Source organism: Pseudorca crassidens, chromosome 20 (genome assembly GCF_039906515.1).
Source record: "Pseudorca crassidens isolate mPseCra1 chromosome 20, mPseCra1.hap1, whole genome shotgun sequence".
Taxonomy (NCBI): Eukaryota; Metazoa; Chordata; class Mammalia; order Artiodactyla; family Delphinidae; genus Pseudorca; species Pseudorca crassidens.
In genome coordinates, this window is record NC_090315.1 from 12,472,215 (window position 1) to 12,499,610 (window position 27,396).

The 27,396-nt window shown below is 47.6% G+C and overlaps 3 protein-coding genes across 9 annotated transcripts; 2 read left to right on the plus strand and 1 right to left on the minus strand.

Annotated features, from left to right (window-relative positions):
- Positions 1 to 1,249: 1,249 nt before the first annotated feature.
- On the minus strand, positions 1,250 to 7,677 carry ZNF575 (zinc finger protein 575). Of its 3 annotated transcripts, none has more exons than XM_067720427.1 (3): positions 7,339 to 7,620; positions 6,425 to 6,554; positions 1,250 to 5,971 (listed from the first exon to the last, which is right to left on the minus strand). In XM_067720427.1, exons 2-3 carry the CDS (start codon positions 6,522 to 6,524, stop codon positions 5,313 to 5,315), a joined length of 759 nt encoding a protein of 252 aa, XP_067576528.1. In that variant the 5' UTR covers positions 6,525 to 6,554; positions 7,339 to 7,620; the 3' UTR covers positions 1,250 to 5,312. The 3 variants fall into 3 exon arrangements, 2 of the variants coding, with proteins under 2 accessions (XP_067576528.1, XP_067576529.1); XM_067720428.1 differs by having other exon boundaries at positions 6,443 to 6,554; positions 7,339 to 7,618; XR_010939259.1 differs by lacking the exons at positions 1,250 to 5,971; positions 6,425 to 6,554 and adding an exon at positions 6,561 to 7,060 and having other exon boundaries at positions 7,339 to 7,677.
- On the plus strand, positions 7,613 to 27,332 carry ETHE1 (ETHE1 persulfide dioxygenase). 5 transcript variants are annotated; one of them, XM_067720423.1, is made up of 7 exons: positions 7,613 to 7,861; positions 14,042 to 14,186; positions 14,297 to 14,445; positions 24,558 to 24,687; positions 26,344 to 26,433; positions 26,790 to 26,906; positions 27,135 to 27,332. In XM_067720423.1, exons 2-7 carry the CDS (start codon positions 14,042 to 14,044, stop codon positions 27,185 to 27,187), a joined length of 684 nt encoding a protein of 227 aa, XP_067576524.1. In that variant the 5' UTR covers positions 7,613 to 7,861; the 3' UTR covers positions 27,188 to 27,332. The 5 variants fall into 5 exon arrangements, with proteins under 5 accessions (XP_067576524.1, XP_067576526.1, XP_067576523.1 ...); XM_067720425.1 differs by lacking the exons at positions 7,613 to 7,861; positions 26,790 to 26,906 and adding exons at positions 12,342 to 12,489; positions 14,983 to 15,077; XM_067720422.1 differs by lacking the exon at positions 7,613 to 7,861 and adding an exon at positions 12,342 to 12,489.
- Positions 12,501 to 14,021, plus strand: LOC137215331 (small integral membrane protein 30-like). The gene has a single exon (XM_067720429.1). The coding sequence runs from the start codon at positions 12,966 to 12,968 to the stop codon at positions 13,131 to 13,133; it is 168 nt and encodes a 55-aa protein (XP_067576530.1). The 5' UTR covers positions 12,501 to 12,965; the 3' UTR covers positions 13,134 to 14,021.
- Positions 27,333 to 27,396: the final 64 nt, after the last annotated feature.

Genomic DNA, 27,396 nt, shown 5'->3' on the forward strand with positions numbered 1-27,396 from the left:
CTATCTGGGGTCTGGTAGGGAAGGAGCTCTTTGTCACTTCTTCGGGGCCCCTCCCCCCTTTGGTGGCAGGTGGCAGGGAATTAGGAATCTGATAGGACCACCCTCAGCTGGTTCTGACCCCCCTGGAGCCCATTCCTGTGTCTCGGTTGTCCCTCTGGGGGTCCTGGACTGGGGACTGGCATATTCATGGGATAGGCCTCTCTCTCTCTCTAAGTCTCAGGTCTCTGGGCCAGGGACATCTCCCTTTCTCCAGGGCTCTCAGAAGTAGCTGTGAAACTGTCACCAGCCTGGTTTGATATCACCTCATTTGGGAGGTAGAATTGGGGGAAGGGGCATTTTAATCACCCCCCCCCAAATCCTGAACCCCCTTCAAGGATCCACCACATTTAAGGTGGGAACTGAACTGGGCGTTAGAGAATCAGGGTAGAAGTTGGGATGGGGCCATGGTGTGGGAGAAGGCCGGGAAGTGGGAGCCAGCCTGGTGCCCAGGGGGCAGTTGAAGGAGCACGGCCCCTCTGGTGACGAGGCTTTAGGGGCAGACCTAGCTGGAAAGGTGGGCACAGTCCTGGCAGCTGTGCCGTCTAATGCAGTAGCCACTGGACACAGGTGGCTATTTAACCTTAACGACAGGGACTTCCCTGGTGGTCCAGTGGTCAGGCCTCTGTGTTTCCACTGCAGGGGCCCCGGGTTTGATCCCTGGTTGTGGAACTAAGATCCCACATGCCTCGCGGTGCGGCCATAAATAAATAAATAAATAAATAAATGAATAAATGAATAAAATAAACTTAAGGACAGTGAAACAAAAGGAAAAATTCACTTCCTCAGTTACACTGGCCACAGTTCAAGTGCTCACTGGCTCCTGGGCTGGACAGCACCGATGGAGAGCCTTTCCCTCGCTGTAGAAAGCAGGACAGGACGGTCCAGAAGCACTGTGAACGGCAGGCTGAGAAGCTTGGACTTCATCCTGGGGAGGTCAGGAAGGGGTCGAAGGGCAAAGGGCAGGGTCAGAGCTGGGTAGCAAATGACCACAAACTTAGTGTCTTAAAACAAAAAAAAGGTGTAACCTTCTAGGTCTGGAGGTCTGAAGTCCAAAATGGGTCTCGCTGGGCTAAACATAAAGGTGTAGGCAGGGGGACTTCCCTGGTGGCGCAGTGGTTAAGAGTCTGCCTGCCAGTGCAGGGGACACAGGTTCAATCCCTGGTCCAGGAAGATCCCACATGCCGCAGAGCACCTAAGCCCGTGCGCCACAACTACTGAGCCTGCGCTCTAGAGCCCGCGAGCCACAACTACTGAGCCTGCGAGTCACAACTGCTGAAGCCCATGTGCCTAGAGCCCGTGCTCCGCAACAAGAGAAGCCACTGCAGTGAGAAGCCCGCACACCACGACAAAGAGTAGCCTCCACTCTCCACAACTAGAGAAAGCCCACACGCGGCAACGAAGACCCAACGCAGCTAAAAACAAATAAATAAATTTTAAAAAAAAAAGGTGTAGGCAGGGATGCGCTCCTTTTGGAGGCTCCGGGAGAGAATCCGTGTTCTTGTCTTTTCCAGCTTCTAGCAGCTGCCCACGACCCACGCCCCTTCCATCTTCAAAGCCAGCAACGGCCAGTCGAGTCTTCTCACGCTGTGTCACTCTGACACTGACTCTTCCTGTGATTACACTGAGCCCAGCTGGATAACCTGGGATAATCTTCCTGTTTTAAAGCCAGCCACTTAGGAACCTTCATTCCTTATGCTGCCTTAATTCAACCTTTGCCACATAACATATCTGTAGGTTCCAGGGATTAAGATGTGGGCATCTTTGGGAGGCCGTTTTTCTGCCAACCACACCCACCATGTGTGAGACAGTGGGGCTGCAGAGTGAAAAAACAGACACGAGTCTCCTGCTCTTACGGGGCTGACATTCTGCTGGGGGAGAGAGAGGCAAGTGTCCCGCATTGTGGGGTGGCGATAAATGCTGTGTGAGCAGATAAAGCCAGGCAGTGTTACACAGTGATGAGAGTGATCGGGTCATCAGGGAAGGTGTCTCAGAGGACTCGCCTGTCTGCAGGGACTTGGGAGAAGTAAGGGAGGTTCCGGGGGAACCATTCCAGGCAGAGGAAAAGCAAGTGCAGAGGTCTTCAGGCAGGACCAGTGCGAGGAGTAGCAGGGTGTTGGGCGGGGTACCAGGAAAACCCAGGATCCACCCTGACTCAGCACTGTCCCTTGCTTGGTTGCGGGCAAATCCCATCCCTCCTGCACCCAGCTTTCCCATCTGGACAAAGTAAGGTTGGGCCGGATGGACACCCCCAAGATGAGTTTGTGTCCTTGAAACGTTGATGGTGGTGGGGTCGCTTTGGAGGAAATCTGCCGGGGCAGCTCCACGGTAAATATGGACACAAGCCATACTGCTGGCTTTGGGGGAGGGAGCCTGCCCCTCCGCTGCCTCTCCCCCTCCCCCGAGGGCCTTGCTGAGCAGCCTGCAGTCCTGAGGCCCCCTGATTTCCATTTGTCTGCTTGGTTCCAGCCTCATGCTGGAGATTCCACAAACCATCTCTCGTTCCATCCTCCACAGCTTTCAGATCTGAGCTCTGAACAATAGCTCCTCAAGAAGGCCTTTCCTCACCCTCTATATCTAACCGTATTTGCCAGGTCTACCCTCATAATACTGTCTCTCTATCATCGTTGTATCTTGGTTTGCTTATGATCAAATTTACCAGTCTTTTCCTCTACGATCTGTACTTTTTGTGTCTTAAAGATACTTTCTCTGCCTCTGAGGTTACTAAGGGATTCTCCTTTATTTCCATCTAAATGCTCTAGAGTTTTGTGTTTCAGACTTAGATCTTAAATCACTAGAAACTTCCGTGTATGCTGTGAGGTAGAGAGCCTCATTAGTTTCTATGTTGCTGTAACACATTACCAAAATCATAGGCTTTAAACAACACAAATTTATTTTATAGTCCTGGAGGTCGGTAGTCCAAAATCAGTCTGAGTGGGCTAAAATCATGGTGCTGGCCAGGCTGTGTTCCTTCTGTCTTTTAAAATTATTTTAATGTTATTTTTTATTTTATTTATCTACTTATTTAAATTTTTATTTTGCTGTGTTCCTTCTGGAAGCTCTAGGGGAGAACCCATTTCCTTGCCGTTTTTAGCCTCTAGAAGCTGACTGCATTCCTTGACCCGTGGTCCCACATCACTCCAGTCTCTGCTTCCATTGGCACACCTCCTCTGACTCCTCTGCTTCCCTCTTTCCCATGTAAGGACCCTTGTGATTACACTGGGCCTACTGGAATAATCAGGATAATCTCTCATCTTAAGAGCTGATCCTTCATCACATAAGCAAAGTCCCTTCTGCTGTGTGGAAGCGAGCACACTCACAGGTTCTGGGGATTAGGATGTGGACATCTTTGGGGGACCATTATTCTGCCTACCACAGGGTCTCATTTAATTTTCTTCCCTATCTCTCAGCTCATTCACAGATTAGCTATCCTTTCCCCACTTATCTATAGCTGGGGCTGGTGAACTACACTCCATAGGCAGAATCCAGCCCACCTACTGTTTGTTTGTTTGTTTTTGCATTACGAGGGCCTCTCACTGTTGTGGCCTCTCCCGTTGCGGAGCACAGGCTCCGGACACGCAGGCTCAGCAGCCATGGCTCACGGGCCTAGCCACTCCGCAGCATGTGGGATCTTCCCGGACCGGGGCACGAACCCGTGTCCCCTGCATCGGCAGGCAGACTCTCAGCCACTGCGCCCACCAGGGAAGCCCTCACCTACTGTTTTTGTAAATAAAGTTTTATCGGAACACGGCCACGCTCGTCCACATATCACAATGCATGTGTCTGCCTTTGAGCTACAACAGCAGTGCCGGGTAGTTGTGGCAGACGCAGTATGGCCTGCAAAATCTAAACAGATCTACTGTCTGGCCCTTTATAGGAAAAGCTTGCCAACCTCTGATCTACAGGTGGGGACCACCTCCTATTAGCACCTCGTAAGCGCAGGTCTGTTCCTGAGCTCTCAGTGCCCTCCCACTAGCCTATTCCCAAGCCAGCACCACCGTCCTATTACTACAGCTTTGTAATAATTCTTGGTATGAAGGGAGGCAAGGCTCCCCTACTTGTTGTTCAAAGTGGACTTGGCTTCTTTACTTTGTGTTTGCCACTACTTGGTTGGTGTCCACCTCCCTCACTAGACCAGGTCTGTCTTGTTCACTGCTGTGTTCCTAACACCCTGTGCAGGGCCCGGCACACGGTACCTGCTTAATTCCTATCTGTAGAACGAAGAGCAGTTCCATGTTCGCTCAGTCATCCTTGTTTTATAGCTGGAGAAACAGGCTCCAAGAGGGGAACCATCTTTGCCTGAGAAGTTGCTTGTAAAGGCCTTATAATACTCCCATTTGGGAATTCCCTGGCGATCCAGTGGTTAGGACTTGGTGCTTTCACTTCCGAGGCCCTGGTTCGATCCCTGGTCGGGGAACTAAGATGCCGCAAGCCACAGCCAAATTTAGAAACCCGCAGCATCAAACAAAAAACCCTCCCATTTTATAGATAAGGCATCTGAGTTCAGAGAAGCGACAAGCTCGTCCAAGGCCCTGCGGCTTTTTAGTGGGTCAGGGCTGGCTCCAAAGCTTGGCCTTCAAATTGTTTTTACTCTACTGGTATACACCCCTTGTTCTTGCCTTTATGATTTAGCTTATCTTGGGAATACTTCCACGTCAGTGCATGTAGAGCTGACTTTTTTCCCCTACAGCTACATCTTCCATTCTCTGGCTGTACTGTAAATTCGTTAGCTGGTCCCCTATTGATGGGCACTCGGGTTGTTTCCCATCTTTGGCCACTGCCGTCGCACTGCAGTGAACATCCTTAATCTTATACCTTTTTTCACGTGCTTATCTATAGGATAAATTCCTAGAAGTGGAATCGCTGACACGAGCATGCGTGCATTTAAAATTTTTTATACATACACTCAATGGCCAAAGTGGAGGCACTAGTTTAAACTCACAACATTGAGGAGAGCCTGTCTCGCCACACTCCTCAGCAGCACAGGATGCTAGCAGATGTTTAACCTCTGCCATATGAAGAGGTGTGAAAAACCAGAGCCAGGGCTTTCAAACCACACCTCCAGGTCCATGGTTTGGGGCCCCGTGCTAACTCTGTGGGTGATGTTTTCCCCTCCCAGAAACGAGTTCCTCCTGCTAAGTCTGAGTCCAGCGCGGGGGGCCAACCTCCCTTCCGGCTACCTGGAAGAGGCAAGTCCATACAGCCTGGCTCAGAGATGCCACCTCTTTATTGACTGGGGCTGGCAGCACAGGGAGCCAGTGAGCCAAAGGGAGGGTTCACTCCCGCTCCCCTGGGCTCTCGGCCTGGTGGCGGCTGCGTTGGTGAAGGAGTAGGAGGCGTCTCTGGCCAAACGCCTGGCCGCAGCTGGAGCAGCGATGCCGGGCAGTGACCTGGCTACCCGGTGCCGTCGGGGGGTCGTGACATAGGCGATGGGCGGCCAGTTTGGAGGGGAATGAAAAAGCCTTGGGGCAGTGCGGGCAAGGATAGGGACGGGCGTCGGTGGCATGGTGCGTATGGCGGTGGGCCGCCAGCTTGGAGGGGTAGCAGAAGGACTTGGGGCAGTCGGGGCACGGGTAGGGGCGGGTGGGCGCGTGGGTCCAGAGGTGGGCTGCCAGCTTGGAGCGGTGGCCGAAGGCCTTTGGGCAGTGCGGGCACGGGTGCGGACGGGCGCCGCTGTGCGTGAGGCGGTGGGCTGCCAGCTTGGAGGGGTAGGAGAAGGCCTTGGGGCAGTCGGGGCATGGGTGGGGGCGGGCGCCGCCGTGTGCCAACCGGTGCGTGGCCAGCTTGGACGGGTACGAGAAGGCCTTGTCACAGTCGGGGCAGCGGTGCGGGCGCTGGGGCGGGGGCCGCCGGCGGGGTCGGGAAGGCGCCCCCGCAGACGTGGCGGGCCCTGGAACCAACTGGCTGGGCTTCTGCGGCGAGCCCTGGTAGGGAGCTAGGGGACAGGAGGGTTGGTGGGCTCCAGGAAGCAGCCAACGCCCTGAGTCTACACCAGGCTCCCCCTCGACCTTGACATTCTAGTGTGTCTGGACACCTGAAGGGTCATACTGAGATTCCCCAAATGGCGTGTTCCTGCTTCTCACCCCTGCCATGCATCATCCTAAGGGGCTCCAAAGGGTTACCTCGCTGGAACCCCAGAGCTAAGGCTTCCCCAAAGCTACTAAACTGTCCGTTTCTAGTATCTTCCCAAGTGATCACCCTGAAATCCCGCATGTCATCTCCCCTAGAAATGAGGGGTCCCTCCAAGACAACCTGGAGGATTCCCCAGAACTTGGCGCTCTTGGGGATCCGAAATGGTTATCACCCTGGGCTTTCAAAACTTCACCCTGAGATTCCCTCAACATACGATTCTCTTGGCCCCAGTTCCTGGAGAATGCCCCCTACTCACCGGTGGAGCCGCCCTCACCTTCTCCTTTGGTCACAGGCTCCTTGCCAGTGGGACTAGGATCGGTGCCCCGGGCCACAGACTCAGCGTCCCGCTCCAGCATCTTGCTGGCCCAGAAACCTAAAGGGAGGGCCTAGGGTGGGAGAGGGGGCGACGCCGGTGTTTATCAGGCTGTTGGGGGAAGGGCTGAGAGCCTAACAATCAAGGCTCAGTATGTTTAGGAGCAGGGTCTATTTAATTCTGGGGTCCTATAAGGCGAGGGTGGGCGGAGCCTAAGGGCACAATGGGCGGGGTTATGCAAACCCGACCCGACGCAGTCTATTTGGAACTTAGCCTCAGCGTTTGAGCCTTCGAGCGGAGTGGGCGGGGCCTCTATAACTAACTCCCAGCCGCCCCAGAGCGCGGAGCAGGCGGGGCCTATGTCCAGAGTGGGCGGAACCGGCCGAGGAACCTAAGACGGGGATGGGTGGAGCTATACTAATAAGACCCAAAGTCGGTTGCTCAGCAACTCTGTCCCAGGGGAGGGGCCTACGAGCTCAGTGGGCGGGATTCACATTGACGCCGCTTGAACTGCCTTCTTCTTGTCACTAAATTTCAACCCCTGCGTGGAGTTGGAACCGTGGAGGGTAGAGGGGAGACCTGGAGGAAGACACAGAAAGAGCGTGGCTCGTGTGTTGCGATTCTGAGACCCCCTAATGGACTTCTCCCTCGAGGTCCCAAGCCTCCGAGCCTCCAAGCACCCCTTGGGATCATGGCATTCGGGCACCAATGCACCCTCCCAAGGCTCAGGCGCCCATGCAGCCCCTCCAGAACCTATGCATCAGGACCCTCCCCCGTTCCGGGAGTTCTGGCGATCAGCACCCCCAGTCTACTTCCCGAAGACCCTGGCGTCTGTGCCCAGACCGCTGACCCCTCACCTGCGGGCGGCTCCTCCCTGGGGGCGGGGCTCCGGGCCCCTCCCTCGGGGGCCGCGGCCACTGCGGCGCTGCCTTCGGACTCTGCACCGCGCGGCGCGCGCCCTGAGATGGGAGGGCAGGGGAAGGAGCGCGCGCTAGCTGCTGGGCCCAGCCTCATTTCCATTCCCTCCTCCTCCGCCGGGCCGGTGGGGGCGTTAGTTCGCATGCGCGGTCCGGCCCGCGGAGGCTGCAGCGGGGGAGACGGGATGGAAGGAGGGGGTGGGTGCGCAAGGCAAGCCAATTGGTGAGCAATACCGGCTGAGGGACCGGAGGAAAGTGTGCCGAGGCTTGCAGGGCCTACGGTGGCTGACTGGAGTCAAGCACGTGCAGGAGTTAACACGGGGAAACCTAACTCAAGAGATTTCTTGAGACAACTTCCCTTTTGTATGTCCCCGTTCTTTTCGAGAATTCCGCTCGGAGCTTGAGTTCCGTCTCCCGAATCAGTTTCAAGAGCCCGCTGCCTATTCTACCCCTCAAGGCACTGGCAAGTAAAGGCTAGCTTTTTCCTCGAGAGAGGGAGGGAGCGGGACGGGTTCAGAGCGAGCTGATGCCCAGTAAAAGTCACGTTATTTGCACAGCGCCCGGCACTCTTCGCTGCTGGGTGATTCTGGATTCTCCGCCCCTCCCACCCTACTACTACGACCCTGGGGCCGGAAGGGCGGCGGTCTCCAGGTACCCGGGCCCCCTTGTTCCCCGCTGGAGCTCCTGGTGCCAGGCCCGGGGTGGCTTGCTTGGCACCCTTCCCCCGGGAAGTGATGGTGCACCGTCCCGCCCCGTACAGGAATGACCGTGAAGTGCCCATAAACCACCCCCGCATGGGTGGGTCTTCAGTCTGATAGTCCACAAGGTCTGGCGAACCCTGGGAGCCGTGGGAGTTATACGGAAGGATTATTTGGGCTCATTTCCCCACTCACTCCTCCCAGATGATTTTGAAGCTATATACCAGACCTCATATCCCATAAAAATCTTTTTATTACACTTGGTTTGTTTCAGTCAGTACTTAAACAAGACCCACAAGTTGAATTTGTTTGCTTTGACTTTTCAGTGTCTTCATTGACATTTTAAAAGGTTCACTGGTTGCTGCGTGGAAAATGGATTACAGGGAGGTAGAGTGGAAGACAGAAGCCAGTGAGGCGGCTGTTATATATTAATTATATTAGTAATTATTAAAAAGTACTATTATATTATTATATGATATCGATAATTATATTATATGATAATTATGTTATTAATTACAGCATCTGATATATGTCAGAAGCTGTCTTGAGTGTTTTATGTATGTTCATTCATTTAATGCTGACAGCAGTTTTTCAAGAGGAGGCGCTACTATCATCTCCATTGTACAGAGATAAAAATGAGGCACTAAAACTTATCCAAGGTCACTCAGCCAGGAAATAGCAGGGCCAGGATTTGAACACTTGCAGCCTGACCCTGGAATCCATGTAATTTGCATCTATGCTTTGCTGCCTCTTTGACTGGGGCAGAGGGCGTGATGAGGGAAAAGTGGTCTGGTTGGAGAGGTTAATTCATCAGGGCTTAGTAATGAATTGGGAGGAAGTAGCAAGAGGAGGAAGGAGTCACGGATGACGATGAAATAGTGATAGCCACCTCCCTGAGAGCACAACACCTGAGCAATTGTTCTGTGCCAGGTCCTCTCCCAAACTCTTTGTATGTGTGAACTCATTGGATCTTTTCTTTTTTAAATTGAAGTATAGTTGCTGACAATACTATATAAATCACACGTGTAAAATCTAGTGACTCACAATTTATAAAGGTTATACTCCTTTATAGTTATTATAAAATGTTGGCTATGTTCCCCTGTTGTAAGATATATCCTTGTAGCTTATTTTATACCTAGTAGTTTGTACCTCTTAACCTCTTACCCCTATCTTGCCCTCCCTCCCCACACTGGACCCACTAGTTTGTTCTCTATATCTGTGAGTCTGCTTCTTTTTTTGTTATATTCACTCATTTGTTGTATTTTTCAGATTCCACGTATAAGTGATATCATACAGTATTTGTCTTTCTTTGTCTGACTTATTTCACTTAGCATAATGCCCTCCAAGTCCATCCATGTTGCTGCAAATGGAAAAATTTCATTCTTTTTTTATGGCTGAGTAGTATTCCATTGTATATATATACCACCTCTTCTTTACCCATTCATGTGATGGACACTTAGGTTGCTTCCGTATTTTGGCAATTGTAAATAATGCTGCTATGAACATTGGGGTGTGTGTATCTTTTTTTTTTTTTTTTTCTTTTTTGGCTGTGCGGCATGTGGGATCTTAATTCCCCGACCAGGGATTGAACCCGTGTCCCCTTCAGTGGAAGCTCAGAGTCTTAACCACTGGACCGCCAGGGAAGTCCCCACATGTATCTTTTCTTAGATCTTCACAGTGAGGGAGGAACTATTTTCAACCACAAGCTACAGATGAAAAAAGAGAAGCCCAGAAGAGTTTAGTTTTGAGCCTGAGGTCACACATTTGGGAAGGGTGATACCAGTTTCTAACTCTTAGGATAACTCGCAGCTGACTCTACAAAACCCCCAGAGGGTGTGCACGCCTTCAAGGGACAAGTAAGCGTCTACCAATCCTGCAGAAACAATTAGAAATGGGCCCCGGGGTGGAGAGGTCTTATTTGGGGGACCCTCAGAGTAAAGTGTGCCTCAGAGTCCCTGTTTTCCTGGCTTCTCTCTCCCCTGAGCTCCAGGCAATCCCTGTACCTCTCCTTGTTTTAGCCCTGATGTCTGCACCTCTTTCCCCCACCAACCAGACCAACCAGACTGAGGACTCACCTCTGGGCCTCCAGTTTCGCTCAGCTTGAGCCAGACGTTCAGGAGACCTCAGTGTGAGGAATAACTGAACCAAGTTCTCTCCTTGAGTCTGAGCTTTTCTTTCTGCCTGTTTCTCCCCTCTCTTGGTGTTTCCCTGTTCTGAGAGATTCTGTCCTTCTCCCTGTACATTTCTCCCCTCTCTAATGCTCCCTGCTCCCCACATCTCTTCCCACCTCCACGATCTCCTAGAATCTTCGAGTGTATCTAAGTGACCATATTTCTTTGACAGACACCCCATTTCAATTCTGTATCTCCCAATGTATCTCTGAAAGTCTCTCCAGATCTCTCTCTCTCTCTCTTTGTTATCACTGAGTCTCAGCATCTTCCTTGTCTCTGAGTGGCTCCCTGAGTCTCTCCCCTGATAAAGCCCACCAGGAATATACTAGAAGTCTGGCAAAGTTGGGATTTATTGATTTGCTGTAGCTAAGGGTAGAGGACTGCAGAGGGAGTACGGGCTGTCTCCCCAAACACAGGGAGAGTCACAGTCTTCCCTTGGTATCCACAGGGGGTTAGTTCCGGGACCCCCATGGATACCAAAATTGGCAAATGTGCAAGTCCCTTATATCGAATGGTGTGGTACAGTTGGCCTTCTGTATCTGTGACAAAGTGACTTAGATCCTCCAGACAAGAGTGGGATGCCCTATTCTCACTACTGATATGATTCCAAAGAGCAAGCTTTCAGACAGCCCATGACTAGACATTGTCTCAACTCTAGGTCCTTGGTGTAAATGAACAAAAGCCATTTTTAGAGGTTCACATTCCAAGAGAAGCCAAATGATCCCCAACCTGATTTTACAAGACATTGTGGAAAATTTTTTTTTTTAATGATTTCTTCCTGGGAAGACATAAACATTCCTGGTAAAATACTTAAGTGATTTTTAAATAAAGTTTAATGGGATAATCTCTTCTTCTGGGACCAGGCACTCAACCAACAGCCCCTCAAGACACTAATGACATTGAACCAAACTTTTTTTCTTTGTAACAATGAAGGTCCAACCACCTGCTTTTCCTATAAAATGGCCCTGGGGCTATGAGTGTATTGGGGTCTCTTGTTGGGTTTCTCCTTCTCCAGGGAGAGAAGTCTGTGCTTCTCCCAGTGTGTCTCCCTTGCCCTTTGAATGTCTCCCTGTTCTTTGTTTCTCTGGTTTTTTAAAAAATTAATTTTTATTTTATATTGGAGTATAGTTGATTTACAATGTGGTATTAGTTTCAGGTGCACAGCAAAGGGATTCAGTTATACATATGCACACATCCATTCTTTTTCAGATTCTTCTCCCATATAGGTTTTTACAAAATATTGAGTAGAGTTCCCTGTGCTATGTAGTAGGACCTTGTTGTTTATCTATTTGATATATAGTAGTGTCCGTATGTTAATCCCAAACTCCTAATTTATCCCACCCCACCCCCACCTTTCCCCTTTGGTAACCATGAATTTGTTTTTGAAGTCTGCTTCTGTTTTGTAAATAAGTTCATCTGCATCATTTTTTAAGAGTCCACATATAAGTGATGTCATATGATATTTGTCTTTCTCTGTCTGACTTCCTTCGCTTAGTATGATAATCTCTAGGTCCATCCATGTTGCTGCAAATGGCATTATTTCATTCTTTTTTATGGCTGAGTAATATTCCATTGTGTATATATATCACATCTTATTTATCCGTTCCTCCATCGATGAACATTTAGGTTGCTTCCATGTCCTGTCTACTGTAAATAGTGCTGCTATGAACATTGGGGTGCATGTATCTTTTCAAATTATAGTTTTGTCCAGATATATGCCCAGGAGTGGGATTGCTGGATCATATGGTAGCTCTACTTTTAGTTTTTAAAGGAACCTCCATGCTGTTCTCCATAGTGACTGTACCAGTTTACATTCCCACCAGCCTTTAGGAGGGTTCCCTTTTCTCCACACTCTCTCCAGCATTGTTTGTAGACCTCTGGATGATGACCATTCTGACTGGTGTGAGGTGATTGTTCTTTGTTCCTCTGGGTCTTCCTGTCTTCTCCGTCTCTAAAGTCTCCCCATCGGTCCTCAGCCTGGTTCCGTTCCGCTCCGCTCCGCCCCTCCCTCGGCCCCAGGCACTTGTGGCCCCTTTAAGGCGGGCCCCGCCCATGCCCCCGCCCCGCCCCGCCCCTCCGGGGTTCAGCTTTGGGTGCGCTCGGTTTCCGCTGGCACCGCTCCGTCTCCAGCCTCGGGCGCTATGGCGGGGTCTGCACTGAGGGTCGCTGGGCGGCAGCTCAGTCAATACAGCGAGTCTGGAGCCCCCATCCTCCTACGTCAGGTTCGCAGTGGCTGGACCGGGGAGCGAGATTACTGGATCCTGGGTGGCGGTAGGGGTGGAACGCCTGGGTCCTTTAAATCCGGAGAGATACCCGGGCCCTGACGCCTGGATCTTTGCGGAAAGGGGTGTAGGGCTAGACTCTTGCGTCCTTTAAAGGGGAGTGATCTGGGTCCCAGATCTGGGACCCCGATCTGGGCTTCGGTCTGAACTCTTGCTTCCATTACAGAAGAGGATGACGGGGACCCAGGTTTGGGGATGGATGAAAGTTGGGACTCATTGGTTCCGACGGAGTAAGGTGCTGGGGTCCCAGACTCCTGACTCCGGGCAGGGGGATTCCTGTAATGGCTGCTAACTTGAAGGCGCTGTCACGTGGAACCTCTTAAGCCTCAGCATCCTGAACTGATAGAATTAAACAAATACCGCTTTCTTTGAAACCTTCAGCCTTTAAGAACCAGTCACCTCAAGATCTCAACATCATGATCTTAGTTTCAACACAATTGTTCCCAGTCCTCTTTTCATTGCTTTTGGTGCTGCCTGTTGTTGAAGCAGTAGAAGCCAGAGATGCAATCGCTCTCGTTCTCAGTATTACAGGCATTTATGCTTGTTTGGGGGTATATGCACGAAGGAGAAATGGACAGATGTGACTTTGAAGGACCTCCTGAATCAAACCTTGTCCTGAAAACTTTTGTGCTGTTGAGGTTCAGAACTGAGTTTTGGTGTCTGAAAGTTCCCAAGAAACAGTAAATAGGGTAGTTTCATAGTCTTGGTTTCCCTATAAATAGGAACAAATTGGTATACTATATTAAATGGAAAACAAAACGTTTTCTTCACAACAAATAATGCACTGAAAAATGCCATCTGTAATTTGCATTTGCTAGTTAGAAAGAAGGTCAAAGAAGTGAGAAGGCTGAACTTTGCAAAAGTAATATTTCATAGTTTAAGAATTCTCAATAGGAAGAAGAAAACTCTTGCCCAGAATCCTAGGAAACTGCCACTGTTTAGTTATAATCACTGCCTTCTGCAACACTGAGGAGTCTTTTCTCCATATTTTTTTTTCCCATTTGATTTTCACGACAGTTTATTATTATTTTTTTTATTTATTTATTTTTTTTAACTCTCCATATTTTTAATGGATTTTTGTTTCGTTATCTCCCAAGTTAATATTGTACGTAGATATTAAATACAGTTGGTCAAAAATTAAAACTTATCTCTTGGTGGGGGAAAAAGTTTAGAAAATGTATTCGTTGTACCTAACGTTGAAATGGAGAAAAGATTTAATGTAAAAAAATACTTTATATTGACATTGAAATGGAGAAGAGATTTAATGTTTAACAAAAACAAAAAAATTTTTATATTAACGGGTAACATCTCCATGGTGAGAAGTACTATATTAAATATAAACCCATTAAGTAAAAAACAAAAAAGGGGGGGGGGACAGGGGCTTCTGCTTCTGGATCTTAGGAAGAGAATGGAGTTGAGGCCTGGACTCCTGGGTCCACAGTAAGGGGGGGTTCTGAATCTGTGCTCTCACTTGTCCCCACCCCCTTTCCAGATGTTTGAGCCCAAGAGCTGCACCTACACTTACCTCCTGGGTGACAGAGAGTCCAGAGAGGCCATTCTGATCGACCCGGTTCTGGAGACAGCGCATCGGGATGCCCAGTTGGTCAAGGAACTGGGGCTACAGCTGCTGTATGCTGGTCCGTTTGGGGGCCGGGCTCCTGGGCCTGAGGGAGGAGGGGGCTGGGGGCTGGGAATCCTGCGTCCTCTCTGTGCTCTCCTGAACCTGGCTCTCTCCTCTCTCTCCCAGTGAATACCCACTGCCATGCGGACCACATTACCGGCTCCGGGCTGCTCCGGTCCCTACTCCCCGGCTGCCAGTCTGTCATCTCCCGCCTTAGTGGGGCCCAGGCTGACATGCACATTGAAGATGGAGACCCCATCCGCTTCGGGCGCTTCGTGAGTTGGATGCTGGGTCCCCGAGAGGGTGGTGGCCTGGAGTTTTTGGACTAAAGGGAAGAGGGGCTTGGGGGCCTGGACTCCTGACTCCTGAGTTTCTGTCTCAGGGAGAAGGGCTCCATAAACCCAGGTGAAAAACTGAGCCAAGAGGCTCTGGGCAGGTGTGTCTCTGGCCCATCCCCTTAAGTCAACAACATCTATGGCGTTTCCTATAACCTGGGAGCAACTCCTTTGGCCTGGAGTCTCATAAAATTTGACTGGGAGCTGGAATTACAAGGTCATGGCTGAGGGAGAGACCCAGCCCTATCTTCCCAGAGCCACTGTTGGAGGAAGGCGCATGCAGTTGCCCAGAGCCCAGAGCCGGGACTAGGGTGAGGCAAGAGAGGAATCCAGGGTGCAACATTTAAGGGGGCGCTCATTCTCAGGGTGGTGCAAAGGCAGGGCTGGCACCTTCTAGTGGGCGCCTCCTTAAATGTTGCTCCCTATAGGAGCCTGCTTGCCTCACCCTAACCCCAGCCCTGCTATTGCCTCACACAGGAAAGGTCTGAAGGTTCCTACCTCCTCTCCTTTCTTTGCCCCAAGCAGAATCAGCAGGTTTCTGGCCAGAAGTTCAACCCAGGGAAATACGATGGGTGAGGAGGTGCTAGGGTTGCCCTCAGAGGGAGGGGAAACAGCTGGCAGGACTTTTTCCTGATCAAAGTTGCTAAAGACTTAGAGAGTTTGGCTGGCTTTGGGGACAGAATGTCACTTGGACTTGACCTCCAGGTTAGAGGGTTTTACTAAACGAGGCCAGTTAAACTGAGTCAGATGGTTTGGGGAAATAAAGGCTGTGGGTGGGATCAGAGGGTTTAGCTCCACTGGTTACAGCCTCTTTATTTCAAGCCTTTTTCTGGAAGCAGGTAAAAAAGAAAATGCATTGTACATTTAGGTACACTGTACATAATAAGCAGGTGCTAACAAGCATTTCTTGGGTTGAGAAGCCTTAGAGGTGTTAGAAACGGTTGGAGTTTTGTGTCAAGAAGAGCCCTTTGTTAAACTGGATGAGTGATGTTTTCAATGAATCAACATGGAAGGGCTTAGCTGTGGAAGATTTAGCTTTAGTGCTTGGCTTATTTATTTATTTATTTATTTTAAAATTTATTTATTTTTGGCTGCATTGGGTCGTTGGGTCTTCGTTGCTGCGCGTGGGCTTTCTCTTGTGGCGTCGGGCGCGGGCTTCTCTTGTCGCGGAGCACAGGCTCTAGGTGCGTGGGCTTCAGTAGTTGCAGCACGTGGGCACGTGGGCTACTAACCACTAAACTACTTTCTGTCTCTATAGATTTGTCTATTCTGTACATTGCATAGAAATATGGTATCATATGTGGTCTTTGTGACTGGCTTTTTTTTTTTTTTTTTTTTTTTGCGGTACGCGGGCCTCTCACTGTTGTGGCCTCTCCCGTTGCGGAGCACAGGCTCCGGATGCGCAGGCTCAGCGGCCGTGGCTCACGGGCCCAGCCGCGCCGCAGCACGTGGGATACTCCCGGACCGGGGCACGAACACATGTCCCCTGCATCGGTAGGCGGACTCTCAACCGCTGCGCCACCAGGGAAGCCCTTTGTGACTGGCTTTTGCCACTGACCATAATGTTTTCAAAGTTCATCCATGTTGTAACATGTATCAGTGTTTCATTTCTTTTTATTGCTGAATAATATTCCATTGTATGGATATATCACATTTTATTTATTCATTCATCGGTGGATGGACATTTGAATTGCTTCCACTTTTGGCTCTTATGAATTATGCCACTATGAATATTCATGTGCAAGTTTTTGTGTGGACGTATGTTTTCATCTCTCTTGGGTATATACTTAGGATGGAATTACTGGATCGTATGAACTCTGTTTAACAATTTGAGGAACTGCCAAACTGCTATCAAAAACTGTTATTCGGGGGCTTCCCTGGTGGCGCAGTGGTTGAGAGTCCGCCTGCCGATGCAGGGGACGCGGGTTCGTGCCCCGGTCCGGGAAGATCCCACATGCCGCGGAGCAGCTGGGCCCGTGAGCCATGGCCGCTGAGCCTGCGCGTCCGGAGCCTGTGCTCCGCAACGGGAGAGGCCACAACAGTGAGAGGCCCACGTACCGCAAAACAAAAACAAAAACAAAAACAAAAAAAACCTGTTATCCAAAGTGGCCATACCATTTTATGTTCCCATAACCAGTTGTGTGAGGGTTCCAGTCCCTCTACATCCTTGTTACCACTTGTATTATCTGTCTTGATGATTGTTCAGCATTTTGTTTGGTTTTCATCCGAGTTCTTTATAAACCTTTGGAGATGGGCACTTTTTTTCCTTCTCATTTTCCTCCTCCCACTTAAAAAATTTGAATTGTAACATGCATATTATACAGTAAAATGGGCACATATTACACATGTACAGCTTTGTAAATTTTAACATATGTCTATACTTGAGTATCCACTGCCCAGATCGAGATCCAGAACGTGCCCATCGCCCCAGAAGTCTTCCTTGTCCCTCTTCCTGGCCATTGACAGCCCCACCAAGGGACCATTCTTCTGACTTACTTAATCGTAGATTAGTTCTGCCTGTTCTGGACCTTATAAACAGAAACCAGTGTGTACTCTTATGTCCGCTTCTTTCACTCTACCTACTATTGTATATAATTGTAGTTCTTTCCTTTTTTGCTGTATAGCAGTGGTTGGCCACCTTTTTCTGTAAAGGACCAGATGGTAACTATTTTCAGTTTTGCAGGCCATATGGTCCCTGTTGTAACTACTTAATTTTCCTATTGGTGTGAAATCATCTACAGACAATGAATGCATGAATAAGCATGGCTGGGCTCCAGTAAAACTTTATTTATGGCCACTGAAAATTTAATTTTAATAATTTTCATGTGGCATGAAATGTCATTCTTATAAAAGCAGATGGCAGGCCAAATTTGGTGCACCGACCATAGTTTGCCAACCCCTGACGTAGAGCATTTCACTGTGTGAATTGATGACAATTTATATCCATTCTCCTTTTGATGGTTGATTCTAGTTTGGGGCTATTGTGAATAATGCTACTCTGAAGATTCTTGTACAAATCTCTTGGTGGACATTACCCTCAATTCCAGGGAGTGGGCTTGCTGAGTCTTAGAACTGACACATATTTAACTTTAGCAGAAACTGCCACACAGCTTTTTTTTTTTTTTTTAATATACAAATTTATTTATTTTATTTATTTATTTTTGGCTGTGTTGGGTCTTCGTTGCTGGACGCGGGCTTTCTCTAGTTGCGGCGAGCGAGGGCTACTCTGCATTGAGGTGCACGGGCTTCTCATTGCAGTGGCTTCTCTTGTTGCGGAGCACAGGCTCTAGGCACGCGGGCTTCAGTAGTTGTGGCGTGTAGGCTCAGTAGTTGCGGCGCACGGGCTTAGTTGCTCCGCGGCATGTGGATCTTCCCGGACCAGGGCTCAAACCCGTGTCCCCTGCATTGGCAGGCGGATGCTTAACCACTGTACCACCAAGGAAGCCCCAAACATCTTTTTGAACTGGTTTTACATTTTACATTCACAGTGAGCCAAATTTGTACGGTTTCACTGTAGAATAGATTTACTGTTTTAATAAGCAATGATTGAGATTCGAACATTCTAACTCCCAAGAGGGTTGGCGGATTCCGAAAGTTAGTGTTGCCCGTTAAATACAGCGATATAGAGGGGGTGCTGCTCAAGATACTAATCCCAGGTCCCCAGGATTCCTTAACCCTCTTAAACATTATGGAGGGCCCTAAAAAGCTTTTGTTTACCTGGGTTCTATCAAGGAATAGTTACTGTATTAGTTACATGTCAATTATATCTCAATTTTAAAAAGAAATGGGAAATTCCCTGGTGATCCAGTGGTTAGGACTCTGTGCTTTCACTGTGGAGGGCCTGGGTTCAATCCCTTGTCAGGGAACTAAGATCCCACAAGCTGCGCGGTGAGGCTAAAAAAAAAAGAAATAAAAAATAAGTATTTAGATATGCAAAACATATTTACTGTATCAGAAGTTGAAACTGAGACTTTTTTTATTTTTTATTAATTTATTTTTTTACATCTTTATTGCAGTATAATTGCTTTACAATGGTGTGTTAGTTTCTGCTTTATAACAAAGTGAATCAGTTATACATACACATATGTTCCCATATCTCTTCCCTCTTGCGTCTCCCTCCCTCCCCTCCTCCCTATCCCACCCCTCCAGGCAGTCACAAAGCACTGAGCTGATCTCCCTGTGCTATGCGGCTGCTTCCCACTAGCTATCTACCTTACGTTTGGTAGTGTATATATGTCCATGCCTCTCTCTAGCTTTGTCACAGCTTACCCTTCCCCCTCTCCATATCCCCAAGTCCATTCTCTAGTAGGTCTGTGTCTTTATTCCTGTGAGACTTGTTTTAAAACACAAGAATACACAAGCACACATTCCATCAGCTGTCAGAGTGATGACATCATCACAAGTCATGGAGCTTCTGGGAAAACTGCACTGAACTCTCAGGGGAGAATGAGAGTGAGAAAGGGCAAAAGACCTCTTCACACTATTATGAAAATAGTTTTGATCTTGCAGACCCTCAGGGTTCCCTCGACTACACCACTTGGAGAACCATTCTTTTTACAAAATCTTTGTCACATCTAACGACATAGACAATAATTCTTAAATTGTTCTGAAATCCAGCCCATGTTCAAATTTCTCCAGGTGCTTAGGAATCATTTTTACAGCTGCTTATATGAACCAGGACCCGATGGAGGTTCACACATGGCATTTGGCTGTTAGGTCTATTTAGTCTCTTCTAATCTAGAACAGTTTCAGACCCTTTCTGCCCCATGACATTGACTTTTGAAGCTCCCAGCCTGTTGTCTTGCAGAATATCCCACTTTCTGGATGTGTCTGGTTGTTTCCTCCTGGTGTTACTTAACTTGTTCTTTGAAAACTTCTCTTTGCTGTTAACAGAAGTAGATTGCAGATATTTCTGTATTGGATGATAATAATAATAAATAACTTAATAATAGTTAAGAAATACTGAGTGTTTTGTTTCTCACTTAGCATTGTGAGAAAGTGCATTTTCTCAGCATGTATCTCACACAATTTTCAGAATCAAATATCACTTCCTGGGAGCAGGGAGAGGTGGGACCCGTGGCTAGTGTTGGGGTGTGTGCCCCATTTATGGAGGACACTCACTACATAATTCAAGTTGATTATTCATGCTTGGGAATGTAGTCTGTCTACTTTAAAGCCTTTTTTTTTTTTTTAAATTAGAAGCTGCAAATATACATTTTTTAAAAATCTTCCAAATGTTAAGGGTAAACAACAAATTCAGACTTTTAATAACTACCGAGCAGTCCAGACAAAACATTGCTATGGCTGAACCTGGTTCTTGAGCCTCCACTGTGTCTTTTCTGACAGATAGATCTCATTAAACCTTCCTAACCACATAGTGAGATCAGAAACATTTTCCCCATTTTACAGAGAAGGGGGTGCAGAGAGGGAAAGTGACTTGCCCAAAAGTTATACTGAGAAAGTGGCTGAGCGAGGAATTGAACCCAGGAGACCTGGTGGTTCCACGAGATCAGTGTTTTTAGAATTTTAAAACATTATTATTTTTATAATATAGGAATTATTGTGTTGGGCTTTTTTTTGGCCGCATCACGCAGCTCATGGGATCTTAGTTCCCTGACCACGGATCGAACCTGGGCCTAAGGCAGTGAGAGCTTGGAGTCCTAACCACTGGACCTCCAGGGAATTCCCTGGGCATTTTTAAAATGCTTTACATACGTGAAATAATTTAATCTTTATAATAGCCCTATGAAGTGGGGACAATTATTATGCCCATTTTACAAATGAGCAGAGAAGCCCAGAGAGGTGAAGTAACTTGCCCAAGGTCACACAGCTAGCAATAGCAGAGCCAAAATTCGAACAAATGTCACCCGGCTCCAGAAACTGCTCCTAACCACTAATCCATGTGTCCTCACCAAGAGAGAAATATTTTACATCTGGATTCAGCACTGAAACCTCAGCTGCGTGAAATACCACTTATCCTTCCTGTGTACCAGGCACACTGAGATTTCCCACTTTATCTCACTCCTCCCCACTCCACTCTTTATGTCTAGCCCACTTTTTTTTTTGCTCATGGTTACGTCTGTGAGAGTCATCCATATTGTCGCATATAGTTATAGTTTGTTCATTCTCATCCTGTGCCTCAGTTTCCTCATCCGTAGAATGGGGACAGGAGTGGTACTTACCTCATAAGGATGTGTGTGGCCTGAATGAGTTCAGTCATGTAAAGTGCTTAGAAGAGAGCCTGGTACAGGAAAAAGGGTAATCAATGCCAGGCTTCTAAAGAGTAGGTAGATCGGACTGATGGGAGAAGAGGAAATTGCAGGGGCAAAGAGGTGTGGAGAAGTGTGCTATTTTCTGGAAATGACTCTGGGGTTCAGAGTAGCTGGGGAAAGGAGGATGTTATAGGACATGGGGCTAGAAAAGTGAGCAGGCACCAGAGCAGGGGCTGAGGAGCTGGAACTCTGCCCTGGGGGCGGTGGAAGCTGGGGAAGGGTTTTGAGCAGAGAGGGACAAAATTGGATCTGGGTGATAGAAAACCCCCCTCAGGGTCATGTAGGAGGTGGATTAGAAGCTGGTAGGCCAGGGAGGAGGCTGTCAGTGGGCCCAAGCAGGAGAGGCCTGAGATGGGCAGGATTATGGGGGTTGATAGAGGGTAAATTCTAGATATTCTAGAGAAGGGAAAGATAAACAGGGAGGCTGATATCAGCAAAGCCACTTGAGACACAGACGCAGTCACTAAGGGCCTAGGGGATCTTGATCTATGTGGCAAGCTGGATTGTGTTCAATTGATATTAAAATTTTGTTCAATTTATACACATAAGACAATTATATATACCATATACCATTGACCCTTGAACAACCTAGGAAGTTAGGGGCACTGACCCTCCCCACATTCAAAAATTGGGGTATATTGGGCTTCCCTGGTGGTGTAGTGGTTGAGAGTCCTCCTGCCGCTGCAGGGGATGGGGGTTCGTACCCCAGTCCGGGAAGATCCCATATGCCGCAGAGCGGCTGGGCCTGTGAGCCATGGCCGCTGAGCCTGCGCGTCCGGAGCCTGTGCTCCGCAATGGGAGAGGCCACAACAGTGAGAGGCCCGCATACTACCAAAAAATAAATAAAAATTGCGGTATATCTTCCAGTTGGTCCTTCTGTCTGTGGTTCCTCTGCATCCACAGATTCACCAAACCAGATCGTGTAGTACAGTAGTATTTACTACTGAAAAAAATCTGTCTGTATGTCGACTTGCACAGTTCAAACCTGTGTTACTCAAAGGTCAACTGTATATACTCTAACTACTGGTTGTTTACAACTGACGTCCTTCTGATTGGCCAATACGCATGCCATAACTATGGTTAAATATTTTGAACATTACTCCTGAATATCCATCCCCCTTTTTAGTTCAAAAGACTCCCATGCTTTTTGTTTAAAAAAAAAAAAAATTCAGAGAGTATGGAAACATACAAAATAAAAAGTGAAAGATCATCCCTCTACTACAAAAAGGTAATGTTAATTTTGGGGGCCAGGGGATGTGATTTTTCCCACAAGATTTTGCAAGATTTGTGATTTTGCTTTTCACTTGTTTTGCATTGCCCATATATTTCTATTGTAGATGAGCTAGGAAGGTGTTTGGCAGAAAGTAACGGAAAAACCCATACAGTGGCTTAAATAAATAGTTTATTTTTCTCCTATAACAGGAAATTTGGAAGAATGTAGCTATTCTCTTTGATTTGGCAGCACCATCATTTGTGGGATTCTCTTGGCTTTTTTTTTTCTTCATGGTTGCAAGATGGCTGCTGCAGCTCCAGCCATCACACCTTGTGTTCAGAGCCAGATGAAGTGGAAAGGGCAGGTGCCAGTCCCTTTTATCAGGAAGGGAAAAGCTTTCCCAGAAATCCTCAGGAGACTTATCGAGATCTCATTGGCCAGAGGACTGTGCCAGAGGCCACCCAAGCTGTCAGGGAGGCTGGGAAAGTGCTCGGCGGGGCACACTGATGCCCCAGACCAAATTGGAGATCTGTGAGTGGGGAAGGTTAGAATGGATACTGGGTGTCAAAACAGAGTCTGCACATGGTGTCCTTCAACAATTAGCAGATGACTGACCTGGATGAGGATGCTAATTGGTGGGAGAGGCCTCTATTAAGAGAGGAGGAGTGATATGTGAGTGGGAACTAATCTTTTAAGTGATTGTTAGATTTTTCTGACAGTTGCTTCCCTGAACTGAGCATGGGAATTTAGATAATCGGGATTCCCTGGATGGTGTTTTTGTGTTCATGTGTCAGGGGTTCTTAACCGCAGAGTCTTTTTTTATATATATATAAATTTATTTATTATTTATTTATTTATGGCTGCATTGGGTCTTTGTTGCTGCTGCATGGGGCTTTCTCTAGTTGCGGCCAGCGGGGGCTGCTCTTCGTTGTGGAGCGCGGGCTTCTCACTGCGGTGGCTTCTCTTATTGTGGAGCACAGGCTCTAGACGTGGGCTTCAGTAGTTGTGGCACGCAGGCTCAGTAGTTGTGGCTCGCGGCCTCCAGAGCACAGGCTCAGTAGTTATGGCACACAGGCTTAGTTGCTCCATGGCATGTGGGAATTTTTCCAGACCAGGGCTCGAACCCGTGTCCCCCAGAGTCTTAGAAGTGACTTTGAGGGGTCAGGAAGTATGTGCATTTACGATGTTGCTAGACGCTGCTAAGCTGTCCTCTAAAATGGCTATACTGAGTTGTACTCACATCCCAGGGGATGAAAGGGTTTGCCTCAAGCACCCTAAGCAACTCTGACAACTGCCAATCTGTTAGGTGAAAAATAGGGCTTTTAGATATCTCCTTCCCTTCCTTTCTTTTAAGGAAGATCAAACATCTTATCAGATGTTTTTTGACTATTTGTTCCCTCTACCATGAATTGCCTGGTTTTTTCTTTTGCCCATTTTTCTTTGGGGGTTCTTATTGATACTTAGGGGCTGTTTATATATTATGACTATTCACACTTTTTAATACTCTCTTATACATGTGCTAATGTTGTCTCTTGAGTTTTTTCGTCTTGTCACTCTGATTTTTGTCTTTTTCTGTAATGAAGTTAAACTATGTGGTCACATCTGTTCCTGTTTTTCCTTGTGGCCTCTGAATTTCCTATCATGCTTAGAAAAACCATTTCTACCTCAAGATTTTATATATATAAATATATATGTATTTATAAATATATATATTCTTCTATATTTCCTTCTAGAATTTTTTGGGTTTTCTATGTTTAGATCTTTCATTTATTGTGAATTTTGTGTTTTATTTTTTATTATAAAATGACGTGTTTTAAAAATACATAAATAAAATGACATGTTTACTGTAAAAAAAAAGATGATACAGGAAAAGCCTAAAGAAAAAAAATATTTTGAGTTAATGAGTAAAATTTTTTTTAAGAGATGACATTGTATAAGTTGCTTTGTAACCTGTTTTTTGCACTTACGGGATAGTAAATATCTTTTCCTGCCATTAAATGTTTGTGTATAGCATCATCGAATTTTATTTCATTGACAATTTGAAATGACTGTTTAGTATTCCATATTTATATTAGTGTGCTCATCTTTTTCTTACTGATTTATAAGATCTGTTTGTACATAAAGTGCACTGACTACTATGTGGTGTGTTTGTGTTACAAATATATTTGGCCACCATGATGATTCCCTTTAAATTTTGTTTATGATGTTGTTGCCATTCAGAAACATCAAATGTATTTAAATTCAAACCATTGATCTTTCCCTTAATGATTTATGACTTTTGGGATGGATGTTCTTCTCTAACCAGAGATCATATATTTATTTGTATTTTTGTTGTTGTCACTGTTTTATGATTTTATTTTCTTGCTTTAAGTTTTTAATTTTGGGGAAGTTTACTCTGGAGTGAGGTTTAAGTCCGGGATCTAACTTCAGTATTTTTTTTATCAAAAAGAGGTTATCTAGATGTGACCCTGGGATGGGATGGGGTGGGGGGCTTCTGAGGCCAGTTTCACCATGAGAGTGAAGCCACAGCCTTATTGGTGACTCTTTGTACTCTCCTTCTCTTCCAGGCCTTGGAGACCCGGGCCAGCCCGGGCCACACCCCAGGCTGTGTCACCTTCGTCTTGGATGACCACAGCATGGCCTTCACTGGAGATACCCTGCTTATCCGAGGGTGTGGGCGGACAGACTTCCAGCAAGGTCACAGGCCCCTTTCCCCAGCCCGAGGTCTTAGTATGGTTATGTGGGTGCCAGGGTTTTAAGTGTCAGTTGCAAGAATGAATGGATGAATGTTAGACTTTTAGGGGGTCAGGATTAGATTCAAGGAGTTTACTGCCGGAGTGGAGGAGAGTTGGGTTCAGAGGTTAGTGGTTGGGGGACAGTTAGAGTCAAGAGTGTGTGTTAGTTATCTATTGCTGTAAAGCAAATCACCCCAGAACTTAGTGCCTTAAAACAATGATTAACATCATCTCACACAGGTTTTGAGAGTTAGGACTCTGGGAGAAGCTTAACTGGATGGTTCTTGCTCAGGGTCTTGTGTGAGGTTGCAACCAAGCTGCTGGCCAGGGCTGACTGAAGGCTCGACTGGGGCTGGAGGATCCACTTCCAAGGTGGCTCACTGACGCTGGTTGTTGGCAGGAGGCCTCAGTTCCTCACAATGCAGACTTCTCCATAGGGCTGCTTGAGTGTCTTCATGACATGGCAGCTGGATTGTCCCAGAGGGAACAATCAGAGAGACAGGCAGACAGAAGACCTAATTTTTTTTTTTTTTTAATGAGCTTGTCTCAGAAGTTAAACTCTGTTAGTTCTGCCATATCCTATTTATTAGATGCAAGTCACTTAGTCCAGACCACTAAGTCAAGGCAAGGGGAATTATGTGTCACATTTTCAAGAGAAGAGTTTCAAAGTGTTCATGGGCATATTTTTAACCCCCCATAAGGGGTTTAGCTGGTGCAGGGAGGGGTGTGGAGTTTGATTCAGGGATTTAGCTGCTGGGGGAAGTTAGATTTGGCAATTTAGCTGCTAGAAGGTTGCTAGATTCAGTGGTTTAATTGCTAGGAGGTGGTGTTACATTTGGGGTTTAGCTGCTGGGGGCAATTAGATTGAGGGGTTTCGCTGCGGGAAGGGTGTTTACTTTCACAATATCAGGGTATGAGATTTGAGTATGTGTGTGAATGTGAGGTGGACACTAGATTGGGAGGATTTAGCTGCCTTGCAGGAGGCCAGCAAGGCTGGACAAGAGAGAAGAGACAGAGCCACAGCGAGCTGAGCTGGCCGTGGGTAACCAGATCCCCAGGCTGCCTCTTTCTTCCTCTTTCCTTATCTCTCCGTCTTGGTCTCTATCTTTTTCTCTCTGAGGCTCCTAATCTTCCATTTATGCATCCCCAACACAGTCATGAGATCGAAAGATTTAGGCTGAAAGGAAAGGTGGCAGAACGTTCCAGAGAGGTTTGTCCCTGTCCCAACTTAGGACTCAGAGCTTCTTGTCAGAACCATGGCTCTATCCTCCTCTTTGGCCTAATGTCTTCAGTTTCTTATCTTCCCATCCACTTTCCCTGCCCAGAATCCTTTCTTGGCATCCCCAGAGTGAGGGAATTTGGTGCTTCAGGGTCATATCCTAACCTTGTTTACAGTCATGCTGGATTCTCACCATTTCCCAATTCTTTGCACATGCTGTTCCACCTGCCTAGAATGCCCTTCCCTCTCCTTCTCTACCCAGTCAAAGGACTACTGGCAGAAAATGAGGGAGACGGTTTAGCTACAGTGATTTTTATCCTCTCCTTTTCCCGAAGGGAAGGGATTTGGGAGTTCCTCTCATCCTGTTGCTCCACTGACCTCTGAGTTTTCCCTCCCCAGGCTGTGCTAAGACCTTGTACCACTCAGTTCATGAAAAGATCTTCACACTTCCAGGAGACTGTCTGATCTACCCTGCTCATGATTACCATGGTGAGGTGTGGGATTTACATAACCTACTATTTGAGAGGGAGCACCAAACTGCTGTGGCTTGCAGACTACAATTCCCAGGAACTCCTCTGGCCCAAAAGATCAAGTGCTTAGGTGTACTGAGTGTGGATGTAGAAACTACGATGCCTAGAATCTAGAAGGCATAGGCTTTCCTGGGACTTCCTTATAGAACTTAGGGAACTGTGGGAAACTACATTTCCCATAGTGCCCGTTGAGGAGGGAAAGCAATCTGTTAGTCCTGAGCCAGAAAGGCACCCTGAGGCCTCCTGGGAAATGTAGTTCTGGGAGGCCCAAGGCACTGGACGGCTCAACATTCCTCCCCCTCTCTTGGCCACTAGGACTCACAGTATCCACTGTGGAGGAGGAGCGGACTCTAAACCCTCGGCTCACCCTCAGCTGTGAGGAGTTTGTCAAGGTCATGAGCAAACTGAACTTGCCCAAACCTCAGCAGATAGGTGAGCAGTTGAGGGGGAGGAGGGTGCTGAGGTCTGGATTCCTGGGTCTGAGGGAGAAGGTCCTGGGGATCTGGACTCCTGGGTGTGAGGGATGGAGGGGCCTCAGGGCCAGAACTCTAGTTTCCCAAAGAAGGACTATTAGGATTTCTGGGTCCCCAGTGGGGGCATAGAGAGAGCGGGAGGGTCTGCCTGGGCCCCTTGGTTTCACCCTTAGCTTCTTCCTTTCAGACTTTGCGGTTCCAGCTAACATGCGCTGTGGGATCCAGACACCCGCTTCCTGACTCTCAGGTGCTCATATCCAGTTAATAATGCACTAGGTGGGGTGAGGGGCACAGTGCCATCACCAGAGCCTCTCTTATCTTCCCCTCCCTTACCAGACTCTCAAGCTTCTTAAATAAAAAAAATATATATTTTTTTCCCTCTGAATCTGACTTCTGTTTTCTGGGGGACCCAATGGGTTTCTGGGCTGAGATGCCTGTGGTTAGTTGTG